This window comes from Quercus robur, chromosome 11, assembly GCF_932294415.1.
Source record: "Quercus robur chromosome 11, dhQueRobu3.1, whole genome shotgun sequence".
Lineage (NCBI taxonomy): Eukaryota > Viridiplantae > Streptophyta > Magnoliopsida > Fagales > Fagaceae > Quercus > Quercus robur.
In genome coordinates this window covers 46,893,084-46,915,393 of record NC_065544.1, presented here as the reverse complement: position 1 = coordinate 46,915,393, position 22,310 = coordinate 46,893,084, and the positions used below count along the sequence as shown (strand labels likewise).

Sequence of the window (22,310 nt, the reverse complement as noted above, 5' to 3'; positions counted from 1 at the left end):
AATCTGCTTTCCGCCAGAGATATATAAGTAAAAGATAAATTTCTTTTTAAAATGATTGATGCTTTGCGTTTCTGTCTTATTAATACAAGTAAAAGATAATTTTTTTTTTTTTTTTTGAAATGATTGATTTTTATAAAGAGGTCACAATAGTTTTGTGTACGTTCACAAATTTATTTATTTGATTTTTATAAAGGTATTTACAATATGTAGCATAATTTTCGTTAGAATTTTGTATATACACACATATATATATATATATATGAGATGGGTTCAAGTTACACCTAGTGTAACTCTAAAAAGTTATACCTGGTGTAACTTTAAAGAGTTACATCTTTTTTAAACCATTGGATTTAAGTAGATCTAACGGTTAAAAAAATACTCTCATTATTACAAATATTTTTATTAGAATCTCATTAATTACATCTTTTATTACATTTTAAACTTATTTCTAAACCCAACAAAATTTGACGTTTGACTCTCTCTCTCTCTCTCTCTCTCTCTCTACAATTCTCTTTCTCTCCATTTCTCTCTCTCTCTCTCTATCTCCTCCTCCATTGCTCCTCCACCATTGTTCCACCTCCATAGGTTGCCAGTAGAAAAAAAAAAAAAAAAAAAAAAAAAAAAAAAAAAAAAAAAAAAACACCAAGCCGAACACTGTTTCTATTTTTGTGAGTACTCTGTTTCTATTTTTCCTTTCTTTTCTGTTGTGAGTGCTCTGTTTTTTTTTTTTTTTTTTCTTTTCTTTTCTTTTCTTTTCTGGTCTGACTCTCTCCAGAACTCTACGTTTCTTTTCTGGTATGCCATAGAATAATGATGGTTTAAATTGAAGCTAGTGACTACTCAAATGCTAAGTGGCGTATAGAAAATTTTTTGGTGATGGTAGCTATTAATATAAAGGCTACATGCATGTTCTTTTCTGGTCTTATATTTTTCTTTGGTGATGGATTTTTTTTTTAATATATTTTTTTTAAAAAAGCATTCTATGTGTATGATCAAATGCCGCTTAGAAGTTCTTACCTTTCTTTTCCTATACTAATGTTGTATTCCATATGGGTTTTCTAGTTACACTATGACTTAAAATGGGGTTTCTTATCTTTCTTTTAGAGAAACTTACATTGTGGCTTACATCGTTGGTAGTTCCCTAGTTGCATCCCCAAGAATTTTTCTTATAAATGGGATATCTGGATTTTATGCATTAGCTTGCTAGTGATTAAGATCTATAGGCAAAGAAAGGAAAGAAGCAGTCTAAATAAGCAGGGTTGGATCTTTTTTTCCTCTCTTCATTGTGGTAAGATTCATAGGTTTGTGTGTTTGATATCTGAACAGTTGGTTAAAATGGTTTTGCACTGGTTTGTAAGTGCTCTGTTTCATTTGCAGGCAGCCTTTTGTCGATGCTGTTGTAACCAAGTGCAAGCACTATTTCTGTGAGCAAGCACTGCTTCAGTTAACTGTTTGTGGATTTTTAGGATGGAATTTTTTTACATTCATTTATAGAAGAAAATTAGATCACACATTTAAAAAATTAACCATTTTAAATTTTAAAAAAGAAGTTGGCAATGGATTAAATTGCAAACTTGCAGTGAATGAAACATGGCAATGGAAGTAATCAGATCACACATTTACTGCACTGTTTAGGACAAGTAGATATAACAAGCAAACACAGTAGATGACAAGTAGTTTAGCTATAGTTTAGCCTAACTATTTAATCAGTTAGGCTTTGGCATTTGTCATGTTTTCATTAGTAGATCAGGTCAGTCAGTTAGACATTATGTTTGAATATTTTACCAAGTATCTTTTTATGATGCAAGATTTAGGGATTATACCACTTACAAGTAATTCTTATGGGACAAGCTAGAACTTATATGTATGGGTACATTGAGTTATTTATGCACATGTTTCTAGAATTGTTGTTCAATCTGCCTTTGAATTGGTATGAGGAATTTATTGTTCATTTTACCCATGATACTTTGAGAAATTATCTTGGTAGGTGATGATGAATACTTTGTGACATTGGTATATCGAGATGAATGCCATTTGAGAAATTACTATTTAAGTACTCATGATGATTGACATGGAATTTGATGTTTATATTCTTTTGTAGTAGTTGAAAGGTATCATGATTTTAAAGTATATATTTTGCAAAGAGAGTACTGGAATACTTTTAGAATGATTAATTTTGAAACACATTTAATATGAGAATTTTGAGAGAATGATTTTAACATCCTAAGGCTAGTTGTGATTAGTGGCATGGTACTGTAGGTAAGTCCTTGCAGTCTTTTATGCTACTAGCCGTGCTAAGTTATGTTTCCTTCTTATTGACATTAAGTTACATGATTTCCAAACCATGTTGCGTCTTTCTTTTGACATTTTTGGTTTATGTGAAATACTTCAGAATTATACTGCTATGAATCATTTAAACTTTTAATTTGAACTACTTTGATAGATTACATATAATCAAAAAATTAGGTATTTAAAAAAAAAAATTAACTAGCTCTTTCAAAACAAACAAGTATGATATGCCATTTGCTCCTTTTACAAGGTTAAACCATCATTGTCAATCAATTTTATTTGGTTGTGCATTGTTGCAAGATGAGCCAGAACAAACTTTTGTGTGGCTGTTTGAAACTTGGCTTCAAGCAATGTGGGGGAAGGAACCAAAATCTATTATTACGGATCAAGATTTAGTCATGGGTGCAGCTATTGCAAAGGTATTCCCAAGAACTCGTCTTTGTCTCTGGCATTTTAAGAAGAAATTTCTAGAGAAACTTTCCCATATATATCATAAGAAGTTAATATTCAAATGTGAGAAAGTTTCTTATGATATATATTGACTTCTTATGATATATATGAGAAAGTTTCTCCAGAAATTTCTTCTTAATATGCCAAAGACAAAGATGATGACGAGTTCTTGGAAATACCTTTGCAATAGCTACACCCATGGCTAAATCTTGATCCGTAATAACAGATTTTGGTTCCTTCCCCCACGTTGCTTGAAGCCAAGTTTCAAATAGCCACACAAAAGTTTGTTCTGTCTTATCCTGCAACAATGCACAACCAAATAAAATTGATTGACAATGATGGTTTAACCCCGTAAAAGGAGTAAATGGCATATCATACTTGTTTGTTTTGTAAGAGCTAGTTAATTTTTTTTTTAATTACTTAATTTTTTGATTATATGTAATCTATCAAAGTAGTTCAAATTAAAAGTTTAAATGATTCATAGCAATATAATTTTGAAGTATTTCACATAAACCAAAAATGTCAAAAGAAAGATGCAATATAGTTTGGAAATCATGTAACTTAACGTCAGTAAGAAGGAAACATAACTTAGCACGGCTAGTGGCATAAAAGACTGCAAGGACTTACCTACAGTACCATGCCACTAATCACAACTAGCCTTAGGGTGTTAAAATCATTCTCTTAAAGTTCTCATAGTAAATGTGCTTCAAAATTAATCATTCTAAAAGTATTCCAGTACTATCTTTGCAAAATATATACTTTAAAATCATGATACCTTCCAACCACTCCAAAATAATATAAACATTAAATTCCATGTAAAACATCATGAGTACTTAAATAGTAATTTCTCAAATGGCATTCATCTCAATATACCAATGTCACAAAGTATTCATCATCACCTACCATGATAATTTCTCAAAGTATCGTGGGTAAAATGAACAATAAATTCCTCATACCAATTCATAGGCAGATTGAACGACAATTCTAGAAACATGTGCATAAATAACTCAGTGTACCCATACATATAAGTTCTAGCTTGTCCCATAAGAATTACTTGTAAGTGGTATAATTCCTAAATCTTGCATCATAAAAAGATACTTGGTAAAGTATTCAAACATAATGTCTAATTGACTAACCTGATCTACTAATGAAAACATGACAAATGTCAAAGCCTAACTGATTAAATAGTTAGGCTAAACTATAGCTAAACGACTTGTCCTAAATAGTGCAGTAAATGTGTGATCTGGTTACTTCCATTGCCATTTTCATTCATTGCAAGTTTGCAATTTAATCCATTGCCAGCTTCTTTTTTAAAATTTAAAAGGGCTAATTTTTTAAATGTGTGATCTGATTTTCTTCTATAAATGAATGTAAAAAAATTCCATCCTCAAAATCCACAAACAGTTGATTGAAGTAGTGCTTGCTCATAGAAATAGAAGGTATACCTTTAATGCGCAATGCTCACAAAAATAGTGCTTGCACTTGGTTACAATAGCATCGACAAAAGGCTGCTTGCAAATGAAACAGAGCACTCACAAACCAGTGCAAAACCATTTTAACCAACTGTTCAAATATCAAACACACAACCCTATGAATCTTACCACAATGAAGAGAGGAAAAAAGATCCAACCCTGCTTATTTAGACTGCTTCTTTCCTTTCTTTGCCTATAGTTCTTAATTATTGGCATGCTAATGCATAAAATCCAAATATCCCATTTATAAGAAAAATTCTTGGGGATGTAACTAGGGAACTACCAACAATGTAAGTTTCTCTAAAAGAAAGATAAGAAAACCCATTTTAAGTCAGAGTGTAACTAGAAAACCCATATGGAATACAACATTAGTATTGGAAAAGAAAGATAAGAACTTCTAAGCGGCATTTGATCATAGAACGCCTTTTTTTTTTAATATAAAAAAAAAAAAAAAAAAAAAAAAAAAAAAAAAAAAACCATCACCAAAGAAAAATGTAAGACCAGAAAAGAACATGCCCATAGCCTTTATATTAATAGCTACCATCACCAAAAAAATTTCTATACGCCACTTAGCATTTGAGTAGTCACTAGCTTCAATTTAAACCATCATTATTCTATGGCATACTAGAAAAGAAACGTAGAGTTCTTGAGAGAGTTAGACTAGGAAAAAAAAAAAAAAAAGAGCACTCACAACAAAAAAGAAAGGAAAAATAGAAACAAACAGAGTACTCACAAAAATAGAAATAGTGTTCAGCTTGGTTTGTTTGTTTGTTTTTTTTTTTTTTTTTTTTTTTTTTTACTAGCAACCTGTGGAGGTGGAGCAATGGAGAAGGAGATAGAGAGAGAGAAATGTAGGTTTAGAATGTAGAGAGAGAGAGAGAGAGAGAGAGAGAGAGAGAGAGAGAGAGAAAAGGAGAAAAAGAGAAGGCAAAACTACATAGTAAGTCCCTAAAGTTTACTTGCTATGTAGTTTTCTCCTACATAGAAGAGGTGTGGATAACACTATCATAATTCAAGAGCTTATTCACTCCATTGGTAGAGTCAAGAGGAAGAAGGGGTATATGGCTATTAAAATCGATCTCGAAAAGGCGTATGACAAACTTGAGTGGGGTTTTATTAGGGACATGTTGACTAGATTTAACTTCCCTCCCAATCTCTCTGACCTCATCATGAGCTGCATCTCCTCTGTGTCCACATCCTTATTGTTTAACGGAGGTAAACTTGAGTCCTTTTGTCCTTCAAGAGGCATTAGGCAAGGCGATCCTCTCTCTTCGTACTTATTTATTCTTTGCATGGAGTTTTTAGGAGCTCTAATTAAGGATAAATGCAATTCCAAGCTTAGGGTTCCAGTTAAGGCCTCTAGAAGTGGGCTAGCCTTTTCTCACCTCTTCTTCGCAGATGATCTAATCCTTTTTGCCAGGGCTAACCCAGAAAATTGTGCCACCATTAAGGGTGTGCTTGAAGAATTTTGTGCTAGTTCGGGTCAGACTATTAGTACAGAAAAATCTCGGGTGTATTTCTCTCCCAATATTGATCCGGATCAAAGAGAGGTGCTTGCTGATTAGCTGGGTTTTCATGCGACCTCCAATCTAGGCAAATACCTAGGTTTTCCTCTAAAACACCCGGGTTCTCGTAGGCAAGATTTTGGGTTTGTGCTTGATAGAGTTAAGAAGAAGCTTGCAGGGTGGAAAGCCAATCTTTTCTCGATGGCGGGAAGACTTGTTCTAATCCAGTCCTCTTCTTCCACTATTCCAGCTCATGTCATGCAAAATGTGCTCCTGCCTAATAAGATTCTTGAAGGGATAGATAGGGTTAATAGGAACTTCTTGTGGGGTTCCACGGAAAGCACAAGAAAGATGCACTGGGTAAATTGGCATAAGGTTACCAAGCCAAAGGAGTTAGGAGGGCTTGGCTTGCAATCAGCCAAAGGTAGAAACACGGCTCTTTTGGCTAAACTTAACTGGCGTTTTCATACGGAGAGTGACTCACAATGGGCAAGGGTTCTTAGATTGAAATACTGCACTAGATTGAGAGTGGAGTCCAGGAATGATTCGAGGCTACCTTGTTCTCCCACCTGGAGAAGTATGATAAAAGGAGAAGATGTGTTCCAAAATGGGGTGAAGTGGATCCCTGGGCATGATAGTAGCCTAAACTTCTAGTCGGATTGTTGGTTAAACATTGGCCCAATTAGACAACTCATTCATGGCCCCCTCCCCCGTGACATAGTTAATCTCAGAATCAAGGATGTGGCTGCCCTGTGGCTGGGATTGGTCAGTAATCCCCTTTAAGCTTCCTGATAACTTAAAAGCTGAGATCCAAGCTATACCAACTCCTATTCTCACTAGAGGAATTGATAAAATAGCCTGGAGTCCCTCACCAAAGGGCACTTTTGATTTAAAGAGTGCTTACTGTCTTGCAATTGACCCCTTAAAGACTGAAACTTTTGCTAGAAAATGGATATGGAAGCTTAACACCCTCCCTAGAATCCAAATGTTTGTGTGGAAATGTATGCATGGTAGCATCGGAGTAAAGGAGTGTCTTTTGGGTAGAGGGATTAATCAAGATCCTACATGCCCCTTGTGTCATTTGGAAGCTGAATCCATTTCACATGCTCTCCGTGATTGCATTTGCATCAAACCTATCTGGGCTCAGCTGTGTCGCCAAGCTCTCACTCCCTCCTTTTTCACTCAATCTACTAGGGAATGGCTTCTTTCTAACTGCCATGATAAGACCAACTACATGGCAGACCTTCCACCTTGGAATTCCCTTTTCCTATTTGCCATTTGGATTATCTGGAAGCAAAGAAACCTGTTGGTTTTCAAAAACAAAGGCATTAACCCAAACATTGTGTAGGAGATCATTATGCAGTCCAACGAATTTGTCCACTATGCAGGAAGATGGAAGCATCGCAGACAAGGGATTGTTAAAAGAATTTGCTGGGGAAAACCTGATATGGGGTGGCTGAAGCTCAACATGGATGGGGCTGCAAATGGTGTGCTGGGTTTAGCCGGGGGTGGAGGTTCTGTAAGGGATGAGAATGGCAACTGGGTTATAGGCTTCTCTAGGAGATTAGGGAAAGCTAGCAGTTTTTTGGCCGAGCTTTGGGTTCTTAGGGATGGCCTCCTCTTATGCCAACAACTAAATTCCCCCAAGATCATTGTGGAAATGGATTCTAAATCTCTTGTAGATGCTTTTAACAATCCTAGTTATACTACTACTGTCATCTCCCCTCTCTTTGAAGACTACAAACAGTTGATGCTACAATTACCCCATTGTCGGATCAAGCACATTTTCCGCGAAGCTAATGGGTGTGCAGATAGGCTAGCTAATATTGGCTGCTTGCAAGCTATGGATTTTATTGTGTATTCAAGTCCGCCTGTGGACGTTTTATGTTTTGTTGAGGCTGATAGCCACGGTTTTTGTACAAACAGGATCTGTCCTGCTGTTTAGCTTTCTTTAATGAAGTTTCCTTTCTACCAAAAAAAAAAAGTTTACTTGCTAAGCACGATTGGTCCCTAAACTTTTAAATGAGTGTTATTGGTCTCTAAAGTTTTAAAAATGAGCATTATTGGTCCCTTTGTTAACTTCTGTTAGTTTTTTTACTTATGTGTCAAATGGAACAATGATATGTGTCTTTTTTTAATGACATGGCAACTGTTTTCAATATTAAAAAATTACTTGCCAGCAAACACACCACCCTCAGGTTAGCCATTGTTGTCGCCGCACCTCTGGCTCAGGCCAACACTTAGTCCCCTTCCTCGGCTCACCTCCCCAAGCACTTCTCCTCGTTGTGGACACCTCCTGCGACCTCATATGGATTATCTCTAATAAGTATCATCAAACAAACTCAATAATTTCTTCAAATGGTACCCAAATTCCAATCTCAAATCAATATTAGACGAAAATTTGCCCAAGATCTAAGCTTGAATTACAAAACCCATTTTTCAATAACCCCAGTTGCAACAAAATAGATGGTGGAAACCAAGAGGTGGGTCTGTTAGAGAACAGATTTAAGCTCACGAAACCACAAAACAAAGAGGTGGGTCTTGCACTATTTTTTATTTTTTTTTGTGGGGCTAACTTGGTCTTGCTCCTAATTGATGGTGGCTAGTTTAGTATATTGAACAATAGTAATATTAATAGATAGTATAGAACAAGATTCGAAGGAATAGGAAATGATTGGGCTTTTGGCTTTTATTTTTGGGGCCAAACAAGAAATGTGCAGTAAGCAAAATTGGGGTTGTAGGGATTGGGTCCAGACACTGCTGATGTAGGTGACAAGGAGGACGAGTTGAAGAGACAATGTCTGCAGCTCTGTTTCGTTCCCTATCTCGTTAGGGATATTTCCACTGAATGAATTGTGACTCAAATCAAGATGAACTAATTTGGTCAAATTGCCAAAGCCATCACGTGGCAATTCTCCCTGGAATGAATTGGAACTCAAATCAAGATATTGAAGATACCTCAAGTGAAAAAGTTGAGAGGGAATGGAGCCATTGAAGTAATTACTCCTCAAATCAAGATGAACTGATTTGGTCAAATTGCCAAAGCCATCACGTGGCAATTCTCCCTGGAATGAACTGAAACTCAAATCAAGATATTGAAGATACCTCAAGTGAAAAAGTTGAGAGGGAATGGAGCCATTGAAGAGATTATTCGTCAAATTAAGATGAAATAATTTGGTCAAATTGCCAAAGCCATCACCTGGCAATTCTCCTTGTATTTCATTGCCAGACAAGTCAAGGTGCATCAAGCTTCTAATGTGAAAGAGCGGTGTCAAGATGGTGGAACGCAACCACACTAGCTTCTATAAAGTATTGGCCGGATCTAGCAATGGCACCGGAGACTATGGCGGGCTTGATGCAGTGGCAGTCTAAGGAGAGAACTTGGTCTGAGGTGAGTGGTGTTTGCTGACATGTAATTTTTTAATACTAAAAACAGTTGCCATGTCATTGAAAAAAGACACATCATTATTCTGTTAGACACACAGGCAAAAAAACTAACAGAAGTTAACAAAGGGATTGATAATGTTTATTTTTAAAACTTTAAGGACTAATAGTGCTCATTTAAAACTTTAGGGACCAATTACGCTCAATAGGTAAATTTTAGAGACTTGCACTGTAGTTTTGCCAAAAGAGAAACATAGAGAGAGAGAGTTAGACGTCAAATTTTGTTGGGTTTAGATATAGGTTTAGAATGTAATAAATGAGGGTAATTAATGAGATTCTAATAAAAATATTTGTAATAATGAGAGTCTTTTTTTAACCGTTGGATCTACTTAAATCCAATGGTTTAAAAAATGTATAACTCTTTAGAGTTACACTAGGTGTAACTTGAATCCATCTCTCTCTCTCTCTCTCTCTCTCTCTCTCTCTCTCTATATATATATATATATATATATATATATGTATATATATATGAGATGAGTTCAAGATACATCTGGTGTAATTTTTTAGAGTTACACCTGGTGTAACCATTGAATTTAAGTAGATCCAACGGTAAATAAAAGACCCTCATTAATGCTAATATTCTGATTAGAATCTCATTAATTATCCCTCATTTATCATATTTTATATCTATCTCTAAACCCAAAAAAAGTGTTATATTTGACTCTTTCTCTCTACGTTTCTCTCTCTATCTCTAACACTTATAACACTTTGTTAGGATGCTGGCATTTATAACTTTGTTAATCATCTTTAACAATTTCATGGGTGGGCTTTTGTTAAACTAAGTCACATCTCTTCTGCATTCATTAATATAACAAAGGTGTTAAGGGCCATTTGTAGAGGCCCAGGCAGACAGAAAAGCCCAATAATGAGGACTACAAAGAATTGACAAGATAAATAGCAAAAAACTCATTAGGCCCAAGCGGCAGGAACAATGGATCACAGGCCCAACAAATAAATAAATGGGTCTTGAAGAGGCAAGCAGGCTCAAAGAAGCCAAGAAAGAAAGAAATAGCATCCCATGGACAGAGTATGAGGTAGAAAAGTGAGAAAAGGCCGCCACAAGCCCAAGGCAATGCAAACTAAGAGAGTAAGGGGTTTATAGCAGACCCATGAACCCCAAAGATAAGGATAAGGTTATTAGGCCGGGGAAGCCCAATGAAGTTAGTAAAAAGCCCATGAGAGTGTGGAATTAGCAAATGGATCGAGGAATCCCAAAGAAAGCAATCAGGTCATGGATGCCCAAAGGGACATAGGAGCCCATGAGTAAAAGCAAAACAGTGCCCATAACAGGCCACTGAGAAAATGAATGAACGGCTGGCTCAAAAAGAGGTCCAGCAGGATTAAATTATTACGGTAGGAATAACAGTTCAACATAGCAGGTGATAAAGAAAATCAAAAGTAGGCCAAAGAAATGTAAGGCCCATCATCATATGAAGCCCAGCTCCTGAATGGAGCGGGAAACCAAAGAAAAGCCCACATGAAGGGTCAGGAAACGCAGACGGAGAGTCTCCAGATCACGGCAGACGCATGAGCAGCAGACAGACCCTTGAACATACCTGAAAGGGAAGCACGCGTAAGGCCCAGGCACCACCAGCCTGTACCCAGCCAATATAGAACATGGTGGGGCCATGGGCCAGAGGTAAGAGGTAAAAGGGGTATAGTTTGGTGGTGGGGAGAGGGGAAAAGGTCTATTTGTGGCTCCTGCCCAAAGCCCTTTTGGGAGGTACGTCCTGCTGGGATGACAGACCACCCAAAAGAGGCAAGTTTGAGGGGGAACCGTTGGGTGCATGCCTTGAGAGTGGAGAGAGAGAGCATTTATACCGTGGCAGGAAAGAAGTGCTGCGGTAAAGGGAGAAATGAAACCTGCTTCTGTCTGGCAAGAGTGAGTGGCACACACCTCTGGTGGTCGGCAAGTACCCCCAGACCAGACAGAGGCGGTTAAGGGGCAAAATGGTAAAATCTTGGTCATGGCAAGCACTATAAAAAGGCTCTTGCCGTGCCCTATAAAAAGGATCGAAAAACAGAGTATTTTACGGAGTGAAAAGAAAAACAAAGCAAGAACAAAAGAAAAAAGATAAGAAAGAAAACAGAGAAGAAAAGAAAGGAAACTAAGGAAAAAGGAGAGTTAGTTCAATGGACATGCACCAATAGATCGGTTTCCCTTTCTCTCCCTTCAAATCTTACTTTCTTCCAAAACGTAAACAATGACTCTTTCTTTTTGGGCAATAACCATTCAGGTCCAACTCCCTCAAAACCATTAATCCCCCACGGCAGGATCTTTTTCCTGGGGGATTATTTGCATTGAGAAGAGGCATTCTCTCCTCTTTGGCTTTGCTGTGGCAAACTAAGCTTAAAACTTACTTTATGCCCATTTGATTAGCTAGTATTATTTTCTTCATTTTTCTCTGTGATTGATATCATTATGACTGTAATCATGCTTTATTAGTAGGGAATACATAGTCATTTATTTAAATAGTCAGAATACTCTGTTTTGGTTATTATTATATCTGCCTACCGTAACTCGTCTGCAGCAGTTCTGCTTACCGTAAGTTTACTCCTAGTAGACAAGGCATAAGTTTGTGCACAAACCGGCCCAAGTTGAGTTACAATTGGACCGGCCCCAACTCCCTTACTCAGAAATATTAGGACCCATCACCGCAGGAGGCAGCCCAGCCCATTACCGCAGGAGGCAGCCCAATACACCATACACAAAAAAGGCCCCTACAAAAGGCAAGTCACAGTTCAAGTTAAAAATACCCCCACAAACATGCACAAAGAATTGAAGGGATTGTAAAATCAAAATTTCAGATAACGAGTCTTAGCGTAGAGAGCGAGGCTTTCTTTTCCTGTTTTAATCTGGAAGGATGTTCCACCAGATATTTATCGTTCTGTATTTGCTAATTTTTCTATATCTTAATAAAATGCTAACGAGTTTGGATTCGAAAAAAAAAAAAAAATTCAAATAAACATTGAAGAGAAATTACCTTTATACAATCTCAAAAATAGTAAAGTTCCCTCAAATCAGCATTTTCAATAAACTCTATATGCTATATGCTTAAGCTGCATAAAAGTTGTCCTAGGAAGAAAAAATGCTAGACACTTAACCATTAACTAGCTAAGCAGTCCCAGAATCATCCGAACAATGAAAGAGACAAGAGAAATTCATTCAATGAATGGCACATCAAATCCAAGAAAAATTTTGTGTCCCATCTAAAATGTAGCTGCATGGTACCAAAAATGAGAACACCATGAAGGCAGGCCAAGAAAGAATGAGCAAATTTTAATATTAATTATACATAAATTGCTAAATTCTTATCAAGTTATGTCACATTGTGGCTTCGTCGCATAAAATGAGCCCTAATACATTTTTTTCCCTCTGTTTCATTTTCAACACCACGGTCCCCTAGGCCCAAGTTTAACCAATAACTTAGCTCTCAAAGTGCCAACAATAGAAAATAAAAGGCTAGATCTTGAGGCTAAGACTTTAGCCTTATGCTGAAAAGTTGGCCCATGATCATTTAAGTATCTCACTTTAGTTCGTTGAACTGAAATATTTTGCTGCAAGCACCAATTGCCTGAGGTTATGATCATTCCCAGTCAGAAAGATGAAAGGTAATATGATTGCATTAACATGAAAAGAACATGAATTTTTGTTTTGAATTTTCATTTTTAACCATACATGAAATATGGCAATGATGTCTAGGTAATTACTTGAAGCTAAGCCTTCTCTTTTTCTTTGAAATTCATTTGGCAATAATGGACAAATTATAAACTGCATGCATACAATTCATTTTCTTTTATAAGTGTTAGAGATAGAGAGAGAAACGTAGAGAGAGAAAGTAAAATATAACACTTTTTGGGTTTAGAGATAGATATAAAATATAATAAATGAGAAATAATTAATAAGATCCTAATTAAAATATTAGCATTAATGAGGGTTTTTTTTTTTTTTTTTTTTTACCGTTGGATCTACTTAAATCCAGTGGTTTAAAAATGTGTAACTTAAACCCCTCTCTCTCTCTCTCTCTAGATATACACACACATATATATATATATATATAAATAAAGTTCAAGTCAATGATTGACATTGCAAATGCACTCATACGAGATACTTTAGGGTGAATGGTAACTTGTTATGTTTTTTATTTTGCAAATGTTATAAAATGTTTTTAGATTGTATAAAATATTTCTTAAAATTGTTTACTAATATATATTCTAAGGGCATATGTTAATAAAACTCAATTTAAATATTGGATATTAACTATAAAAGTGCTCGATACAACTCAACAACTTTATCAATTCACTTTACAAAGTTATATTTTCTATTAAGGCTAATTGTTAGTTCAAACATTATCATACACATTGTAATTAAAAAGTTTTATTTTGAAATGAAATAATGACTTCGAAATAGGATTTCGGTTTAAAAACCGAATTGTGTGTAGATTGTGTCTAACAGATATGTAATAGACACCACCCTTTTATTAAGCTGCCGGCCGAAGAAAAACTCTTTCTAACACAAAACAGAAAAACCAATCTATAAAAGCAACGCAATATCTTTTCCATTCAAGCTACTGGGAGACACGCACTGTCTAGCACAAAATCTGATATTGCATCCCATAGTGAAAGATCAGCTCATCGTTCTTCACCAAAGCTGCTAGTGAAAAGAACAAGAGCATAGGTCATCGTCTTCTTTACCGATGATTCAGGGAAAAAAAAGGGACAAAAGCACATATCTATTGTCTGCCTCACTTTAGCTTCTGGAGAAAAGAAAAGGCACAGCCCTATATTGTGTTCTTCAATGAAGCTACTTTGTATCATCTTCTTGGTCAAATCAGCTGAAGCAAAAGCAATTGACAACACAAAGAAAGCTCCATGAAAATCTGCTGGACTCATGCAAAACCCTTTTCTCCTGTGGTCCAAGCCCAAAGATCTCATAGTTTTGGGAAATGGCTTGGTTTCATTCATTTACCCTTGACCGTTTATGCCTGGGTACATACTTAAAGGAATGAAAACCATATCTCAACCAAGGATGCATATATATGAATTAATTGATAGCAGTAATAGATATTTAATCAAGTCTAAGGAAAGCCTTGCGCATACGACTATAAATGAGCCAAATTGCTTGTAAATAGTTTGGATTTATATTTACTTGTTTATTAAACAAATGAGTTGAAACCTAAGTGCAAACTCAACTATTAAACTCGAGCTCAAATATAATAATGTGATGTTGAATGCTCGTGGATATAAAACTCTATTAATGTATATATAATATTATATGTATGTATAAATGTTTAAAATATACTTATGTATAAATTTGAGATGGGATTAAATAAATTTGTAAATGAATGAATAAGATATATAATTATTACATATAACTTATTGATAATTTAAATAGTTCATATCGTGATAAAATTATATAAAATTTTTAACAACAAAGGATTGGTGAGTCTAATTTTTATAAGTTTATAAACAAAAATCATTCTATCCAATTAAATAATCCAAATAATGTAATTTCAAGCATAATTCTTTTATTAAGTAATAACTTGAAGGGGTAAAATCTTTTAGTCATAGTGTTTAATGAAAAAATAATAAGTTAATCAAATAGTTCATGTACAAGTTCTAGCTTGCTTGATATAAAAAAAATGAACTAAACTGGAACATGTTATCTAATTTGATAATGACATTGAGCTCAACCTGTAGAGAAGCCCAAGCAACAATATTATGAGTCAAAAAATTAGCCTAGGAATAAAATGTACAATTAAAAAAAAAAAAAAAACTATAATAAAGGTGTATTTTATCTCTTGGCCTTTTACACCACTAAATGTTTGTTTAATATAATTTATTTGTCATTATAAAATAGGATGTAAGTAATATAAAGCCTCCCATTTTTTTTTGGGATACGATTATATCGTTATGTTTTAAGCAAAATGGATCGAGAGAAACTGACAAAAAATTGTCTTATTATTACCTTTTTATTTATTATATTTTGATCATCAACCCCATCAAAACACATCTTCCTTCCTGTTATTTCACCTATCAAAGTGCACACTCTAGGCGATAACTCGGCACCACAACAAGAGGAATAGCTTTTGGAGTAGTGAGTCCAAAATTATCACTCATATCAATCTCACTACCTTTCATCCCCCCATGTAACTCCCAAGTAAAACAATGTACAAGCTCAGCCACACACTTCTCTAATACATAAAACCCTAGTTGCATGCCTGGGCAAGACCTCCTTCCTGACCCAAAAGGAATAAACTCAAAATCATTTCCCTTAAAATCCTTAGCACCTGGTTCCAAAAACCTTGAGGGCTTGAATGCGTTTGGCTCATCCCACGCCGTCTTGTCCCGCCCAATAGCCCACGTGTTGATCACCACGCTCCAGCGAGCTGGGATCGAATACCCGGCTAACATGGTATCCTTGGCGGTCTCATGGAAGACGAGGGGGATTGGAGGGTGGAGACGGAGAGTTTCTTTGAGTGTGCACTTGAGATACGTGAGGTTTTCGAGGTCGGAGTCTTGGACTCTACGGCACAAGCCTACAACATTTGAGAGCTCTTCTTGGATCTTCTTGAGCTCTTCTGGGTTCTTCATTAGCTCTGTCATCGCCCACTCAATCACTGAAGCAACAGTTTCTGTTCCACCAATCATTATATCCTGTGTAATAATATAGACAACCAATAAATCTTACTTTTATCATCCATGCACATACGTATACAATTTATGATAAGAAGTGGTGTGAGAGATACACTGAATTTTACTAAATAAGCCTTTGCAAATGTATTATTAATCACCAAAAAAGAAAAAAACAATTCAAACATTTATTTATTATGTTGTTTATGTAGCAACAATCACATTTGTTGTTAGTTAATTATAAGCCTTTTTTAATAAATTGATAGCAATTTTAACATTTTCCTATAATCAAGTAGTTTAAGTAGCAACAATCACATTCGTTGTTAGTTAATTATAAACCTTTTTTAATAAATTGATAGCAATTTTAACATTTTCCTATGATCAAGTATAATTTGCATCCATACACTACTCTTATCTGTTGATAATTAATATCACAATAAGTTATCACATTTGTTAATGAAAAATTTTAGGACCACAAATTATTTTACAATTTATTACCACTATGATGTGGTAAAGTATGAGGGGTGAATAAAAAATGGTAATTCTCTATGTAAGTAATAAGCAACTATTCACAATCTGTCATATCAGAGACTCAGAGTTGTGATAAAAAAATTGTGAAATAATTTGTGATCCTACAACCACTCTTAGCCTCCAAATTCCTTATGATATTAAAAAAAATATTGAAATTATTATCAATTTTAATAATAAATATAATTGATGCTTCATCAATAAATAATAATATAATAAAAAAAAATTTTAATTACTTTTATAGTATCCATAGCAATAATAGCATTATTCATGGTATAAATGAGAATATGTACAATATATTTTTATTTAACTTGTGATAGATTATCTTTTAAGATGATGGTTTTAGTAATTTACTTCATAGGAATTAATAAAAAGCTCTTACCATGATAAGACCTTTGATGTTATCTCTATTGAGCTTAAAGGTGGATAGCGAGTCCGTGGACTTGTTGTTCTCATGATCAGCACCTTCATCAAGGAAACTTACTAGTTCATCCACCATATCTGTAGCTGCAGCTTCATTCTCATCCTTGCTATTCTTGTTGCTCTTTTTGGCCAAGTGTTCATCTATGAGCTTATCAATGAACACGTCAAGTGCCCTTCTTACATTAACCAGTCTTCTCTTTAAATCTTTTGTATATATCCAACTCAACCATGGTATAAAATCCGCAACATTAAACTCCGCGAAAAGCTTCGAGAATTCTTGCAAAATGGTTTCAAATTGGCCCTCTTCTCCTTCACGTGAGTTGGTACCAAACGCTGCCTTATAGGTAATGTGGCTGGTAAGACTTGAAGCCACCTTAGAGAGATCAATGGGAGACCCAGTTTTAGTCGCAACGGCTTGGACCATCTTGTTGATCTCGTCTCCCACAGAGTCCCAAGTCTCGACTCGTTTTCGGCTAAAGAGCTTCATGACACATATCTTACGCATTTGACGCCAAAATGGGCCGTAATTGGCAAAGGACATGTCGGCCCGATTATAGCTTAGGTATGTAGCTACGAAGCTTGAGGATCGGTTCGCGAAGACACTATCTTGGCCCTGGAGGACTTCACGGGCCATGTCCGGAGTAGATACGACCACCATGTCATGCAGGCCCATTCTGAGATGCATGAGCCCACCATATTGCTTAGCAAGCTGGGCTAGACCACGGTGAGTCAATTGGGCCACCATCGACATGTTGCCGATGATGGGTAACCCTTTTGGGCCTGGTGGGTAACAACAGTGTTTTCTAGATAGCTGAAACAAGAAAACCATGATACATAACAAAGAGGGAAGAAAGAAAAACACGGCTGAATTTTGTATAGGGGATTCCATGGCTTTGGGATTGGGATTTATGAATTGGTGATAAAAGAGTGTTATGTTTCCAAAAGGGAAAAATAAGTAATCCATTCTAGATAAACTCTGTGTTTTGTTAAGTGTGGCTGACAACCAAGTGAAACTGGTTTACTTTATTAAAAAAAATTGTGTATTACTAGTATCTTATGTCAATCATGCAAACTATTCTTTGCTATTTGTCTAACATGGAAATGGGTTGAATTTGGTGTATCAATACTACGTTTTCAGGGTTTTCTTGTTTCAGCTACCATGCAGCCACACCTTTTATAGCTAAAGAGGCATGTTGGCTTGGTGAAAGTCTCTCAATAGTCATGAATAGTCGCACACAAATAGCATCATAGAGAAAGATTTGAGGGTGTTCCATATGTTACGGTGTGGAAAGTCATTAGGGCAGATTCTTGGGTAGAGAGAAATAGTCCTCTATCATTTTTAGGCAATGAACAAATTACGAATTGACTAAGAGTTTGAACATAATAAATTTGGAAACAAAAAATCATTGAAAAAGCCTTTAAATGAATTGTGGAACGTAGTACTTGGTCCAAATCTCTTGCTTTTCTCTCACTAGGAGAAATATTAGGAATAGATAGAGTGATATAATTATCATTTTTGTTGAGACTATGTACTAACATTTCCATATATATATGTCACTCAGGCAAACTATCTGGTTGGTTTTTAAATAGCTTTATCTAATTATAAACTGTATTTTCAAACTTTTCTCTCACTTTTTCGGAGAAACATCACGAAGGAACAATAGACCAATTTCATTATCATTTTGTTGAGATTGTGTACTACCACTGCCATATATAATTAAAACAAACTCAAATTTACATTTTTTGTTAAAAAAAAAAAAAAAAAAAAAAAAAAAAAAAAAAAAAACTCCTAAAATTACTAAAAGTTTTTGTTGTTTGTTTTTTTTTTTTGCTTATATATACATATATATATATATATATATATATATCTTATTCACTTACTACAATAAATATGTAAAATTGTGTTCCATTTTAAAATCCCACTAACACGTATTATTTATGTCAAAAAACTATGCTAAAGAGAGGTTGTATTATTGTAAAGCATATTTTTGCAAGAAGTGATTCTATAAAAGGATTTTTTTTCCCTATGAGTTTACTATGTTTTCGATAATCGTAATGAGAAAAACATGTCGAGATGGAAGTTTGTGATATGTTCCTTCTTCTGTTGTGGAACCCACCCCCAAACATTTTGAAGATGCGTAATTTTTTTTAGCAATTTAAAGTAATGTTCCAAGCGTATCAGTTACGTGCATTGCTTCACAGCTTGTGAGTGCATTCTTGATCTTTGTAATTTATAATAGGTTGGTTGGTCCATTATTATATTACTAAGTTTTGATGTAAATTCAGTGTTTATGTGTCGAAGTTCATAGTTTGTGTATTTGTGAATGTCTTTTCGAAGCAGATATTTTCTTGGTTGATGATGAGATGAGAATTTCTCTTTTAATTGATTGTTTTTAAATTCTATTTATCTTTGGTGGAAGTAATCTTTTTTTCATTTTCATGTAAAGATCATTTCCTTCATGAGTACATTCACCTACTCCACCAAATACATATACACCCCATGAGCTTTGACAATGTTGTTGATCAATTCCATAATGAGCATCATTGGAAATAAATAAATAGAAACGTTTTACATTTTTGAATATAAAAACCAGTGAATTAGAAAATAGAATAGAAAAATAATTCGTGATTGAGAAACTCAAAGCTACTATTCCACTTATTGCCTTGGGCAGAATAACAAAACAAGTACGAGTATACAAGTATTAGTCCAATAGCAAGGTTGGGCAATAAGGGTCAAAGAAGGGCAATCACTCATTCTTAAAACTAGCATTCTTAAGACCAAAGAGAATGGAGGAAAGGGGGGGGGGGGGGGGGTGTTGACACTACATTTTGTACCCATTATGACTCAGGCCCTCGTTCCCCAACGATGTAAGAATTCTAAAGCCTAAGGTTGGTTTAGGGATCAATTAGATGAAAATTAACTTAAGGAAAGTGTTTATGGAAAATATAACTTATTTTTTGACCAAATAAACTATTTTTGAAAAAGAAAGGCCACAGAAACCCTAAGGCATGCATACGCATACACGCATACTCAAGATCTGCATGTGTATGCATACACGTGCGTGCGTGCGCATGCTAGGGTTCTAGAAATTATGTAAGGCAAGTTTTCTGCATTTTAACTAGGTTTGGAACGAATCCTACATCATTTGGGAGCCACCCCAAACCCCTATTTTTCAACTATATAAAGCCTTAAATAGTACATTTTCAAGGAGGACAATTTATGGTGGTAAAACACATAAGATTCACTAAGAAATAGTGAATCAAAGAGGGATTTTTTCACAAAACATCATCAAGTCAAGTTTTATTTGATTGAGACCTTTTTTGGTCTTGATCTTTGAGTTCTTAATTTACTAACTCGTTTTTGAATTAGATTAACTGTGGGGGGGGGGGGGGGGGGGAATGGTCAAAACTCAAAATCAAGCTCTAAAAAGTTCTTGTATTGAGGTAAAGTTTCTAACTTTGGCTCTTCACTTTTCTTTACTTTTCCTTTTTGGTCTTGTGTTTATATATGTGTCTTATTTGCTTTAATATGTTTTTTTAGGCTAGGTTTACTTTGTGTTCGTGTTTTAAGCATGTTAGGTTCTTAGATTCCTAGCTTTTGTATTTTTGTTCTGTAGTTTCTGGATCAAGTTCTTAGGACGTGTATGCATACGCATGCTACTTGCATGCGTACACATACTTATAGTATGCGTATGGATACAACTGGGCTACGCACGCATGTCTTATGTATGCACACGCACACTCCTACTTAGAAACCCTAATCTGCTCCTATTCGTCTTCCCTTTGTTTTAATTACATGTTTTATTCTCTGTTTAACCTGTTGTTTCTGTCTTGGAGTCTTTGCTTCTCTATTTTTGTCTTATTTTGTTGGTTTTATCTCTTTAATGCTTATTAAGGTTTCAATTCGGTTAAATTCCATAAACATGCATATGAATCTAAACATGCATTGATGCATAGGTGCTGTGATGCAAAGAGTTAAGTGAGGTAAGTCATGCACTCATATGAATATGCATTGGTTCGAATGATGAGCTTGAAGCATTCGATGAATGTGATATGTTTGGTCGAATGTTATGCCTTTGATGTTTGGATGTTCATAACAGCTTGTTTGATTCTACCATGTGATGTTTCTACCCTTGGATATGTTGTCTAATGTTGTGATAGATGAGTGCAAGGCTTGGGGTTGATATGTCATGTTTGTTTGCTTTAGATGCATGCTAAAGTGTGTATGAGTTAGAATAACATGTTAAGCCTACCTTTAATAAGATTAAGACTTGGAGCACAATGAGTGGAAGCCGACCCACGGGTCGGGTGAGGTTGTGTGTCTAACACCTTCCCATCCTCATACCTAAACTCTGGACACGTGCTCTAGTAAAAGATCAATCATTCCATGAAGAGCGCTATATTTATGGTTCTTGGACTTAATTTAGGTGATGACTCCATTTACACCCTCCGCCATTGTTCCACCCTAGGCCAATGCGTACTTCCCATGAACATTTTCGGAGAAACCCCAAAACGAACTCATCGGTCGTCACTGGCGCTTACGCCCACACAATGGATATAACTCAATGGTAAAGTGTCACCTTGACATGGTCAACCAATTAATTTAACATTTCTATTTTAATATGAATGAAGTATTAAATATCTAAAGTATTAACATTTTTTAAAACGGAAAGAGACGTATCCTAGCAAATCCGATGAATCTTTCCAGTGGTATTAGGGATTCTCCTAAAAATAGAAGAGTCTCTAAATATGCACATTCGTGTACTTAAAGGCTAGTTTATTGTTGTAGTTATTATCCTTATTTTTTACATACATTAATTCTTACTGATAGTAAATTTAGGCAAACACAATAAATATTATTGTTGGTATTGTTTTGCTACTTAGTTGACATTTTAGCTAGAAATTAGCATATCAAATGAGATATCTATCTATCTTAGTATATTTTATAGTACATTAGTCTCTCTCTCTCTCTCTCTCTCTCTCTTATATATATATATATATATATATATATATATATATATTAATTATAAAATTTGAATGCTCAAATTAGAGGATGCATGCAATGATGACATGCATTCCTTTCTCTATTATATAAACCCTATGTTAGGTTCATAAAATGTAAGATATAATTCAAGAGCAAAGACATTGTCATTAGGGACTTTTCACCATCGTCATAAGCTATAAAAAAAAAAAAAAAAACCCACATTAAATTTTTGCTTATGATTTTCTCTTTTCTCTCTGACTCTCTCAATTACCCCCAACAACTTTAATAAAATACATTTATCAAAGGCTAGTTTAGCCCATTTACTACATTTCACCTACACCACTCTACCAAATATAACTGTGAGTGTTAAAATTCAAGGAAAAGCCCGTTGATTAGGATTATATTGAAATGGTGTATGCATATTGGCTTAATAAAGGCTTCATAGTAATACTTGTAGGGTCTCAATTTGGAGCCCAAGCTGAACAAGTATGGGGTCTTGGTCCAAGGAGCCCAGAAACAATGAATTTGTAGAGAGTGGGTTACAGAACTGGGTCTTAGTGAAGTGGATGGTGGCTAAGGTTG

At 35.2% G+C, this 22,310-nt stretch overlaps 1 protein-coding gene across 2 annotated transcripts; it reads right to left on the bottom strand.

Moving 5' to 3' along the window:
• Positions 1-15,196: 15,196 nt before the first annotated feature.
• On the bottom strand, positions 15,197-18,258 carry LOC126706083 (cytochrome P450 84A1-like). Of its 2 annotated transcripts, XM_050405348.1 has the most exons (3): positions 18,217-18,258; positions 16,704-17,555; positions 15,197-15,817 (listed from the first exon to the last, which is right to left on the bottom strand). In XM_050405348.1, exons 1-3 carry the CDS (start codon positions 18,256-18,258, stop codon positions 15,197-15,199), a joined length of 1,515 nt encoding a protein of 504 aa, XP_050261305.1. The 2 variants fall into 2 exon arrangements, with proteins under 2 accessions (XP_050261305.1, XP_050261304.1); XM_050405347.1 differs by lacking the exon at positions 18,217-18,258 and having other exon boundaries at positions 16,704-17,633.
• Positions 18,259-22,310: the final 4,052 nt, after the last annotated feature.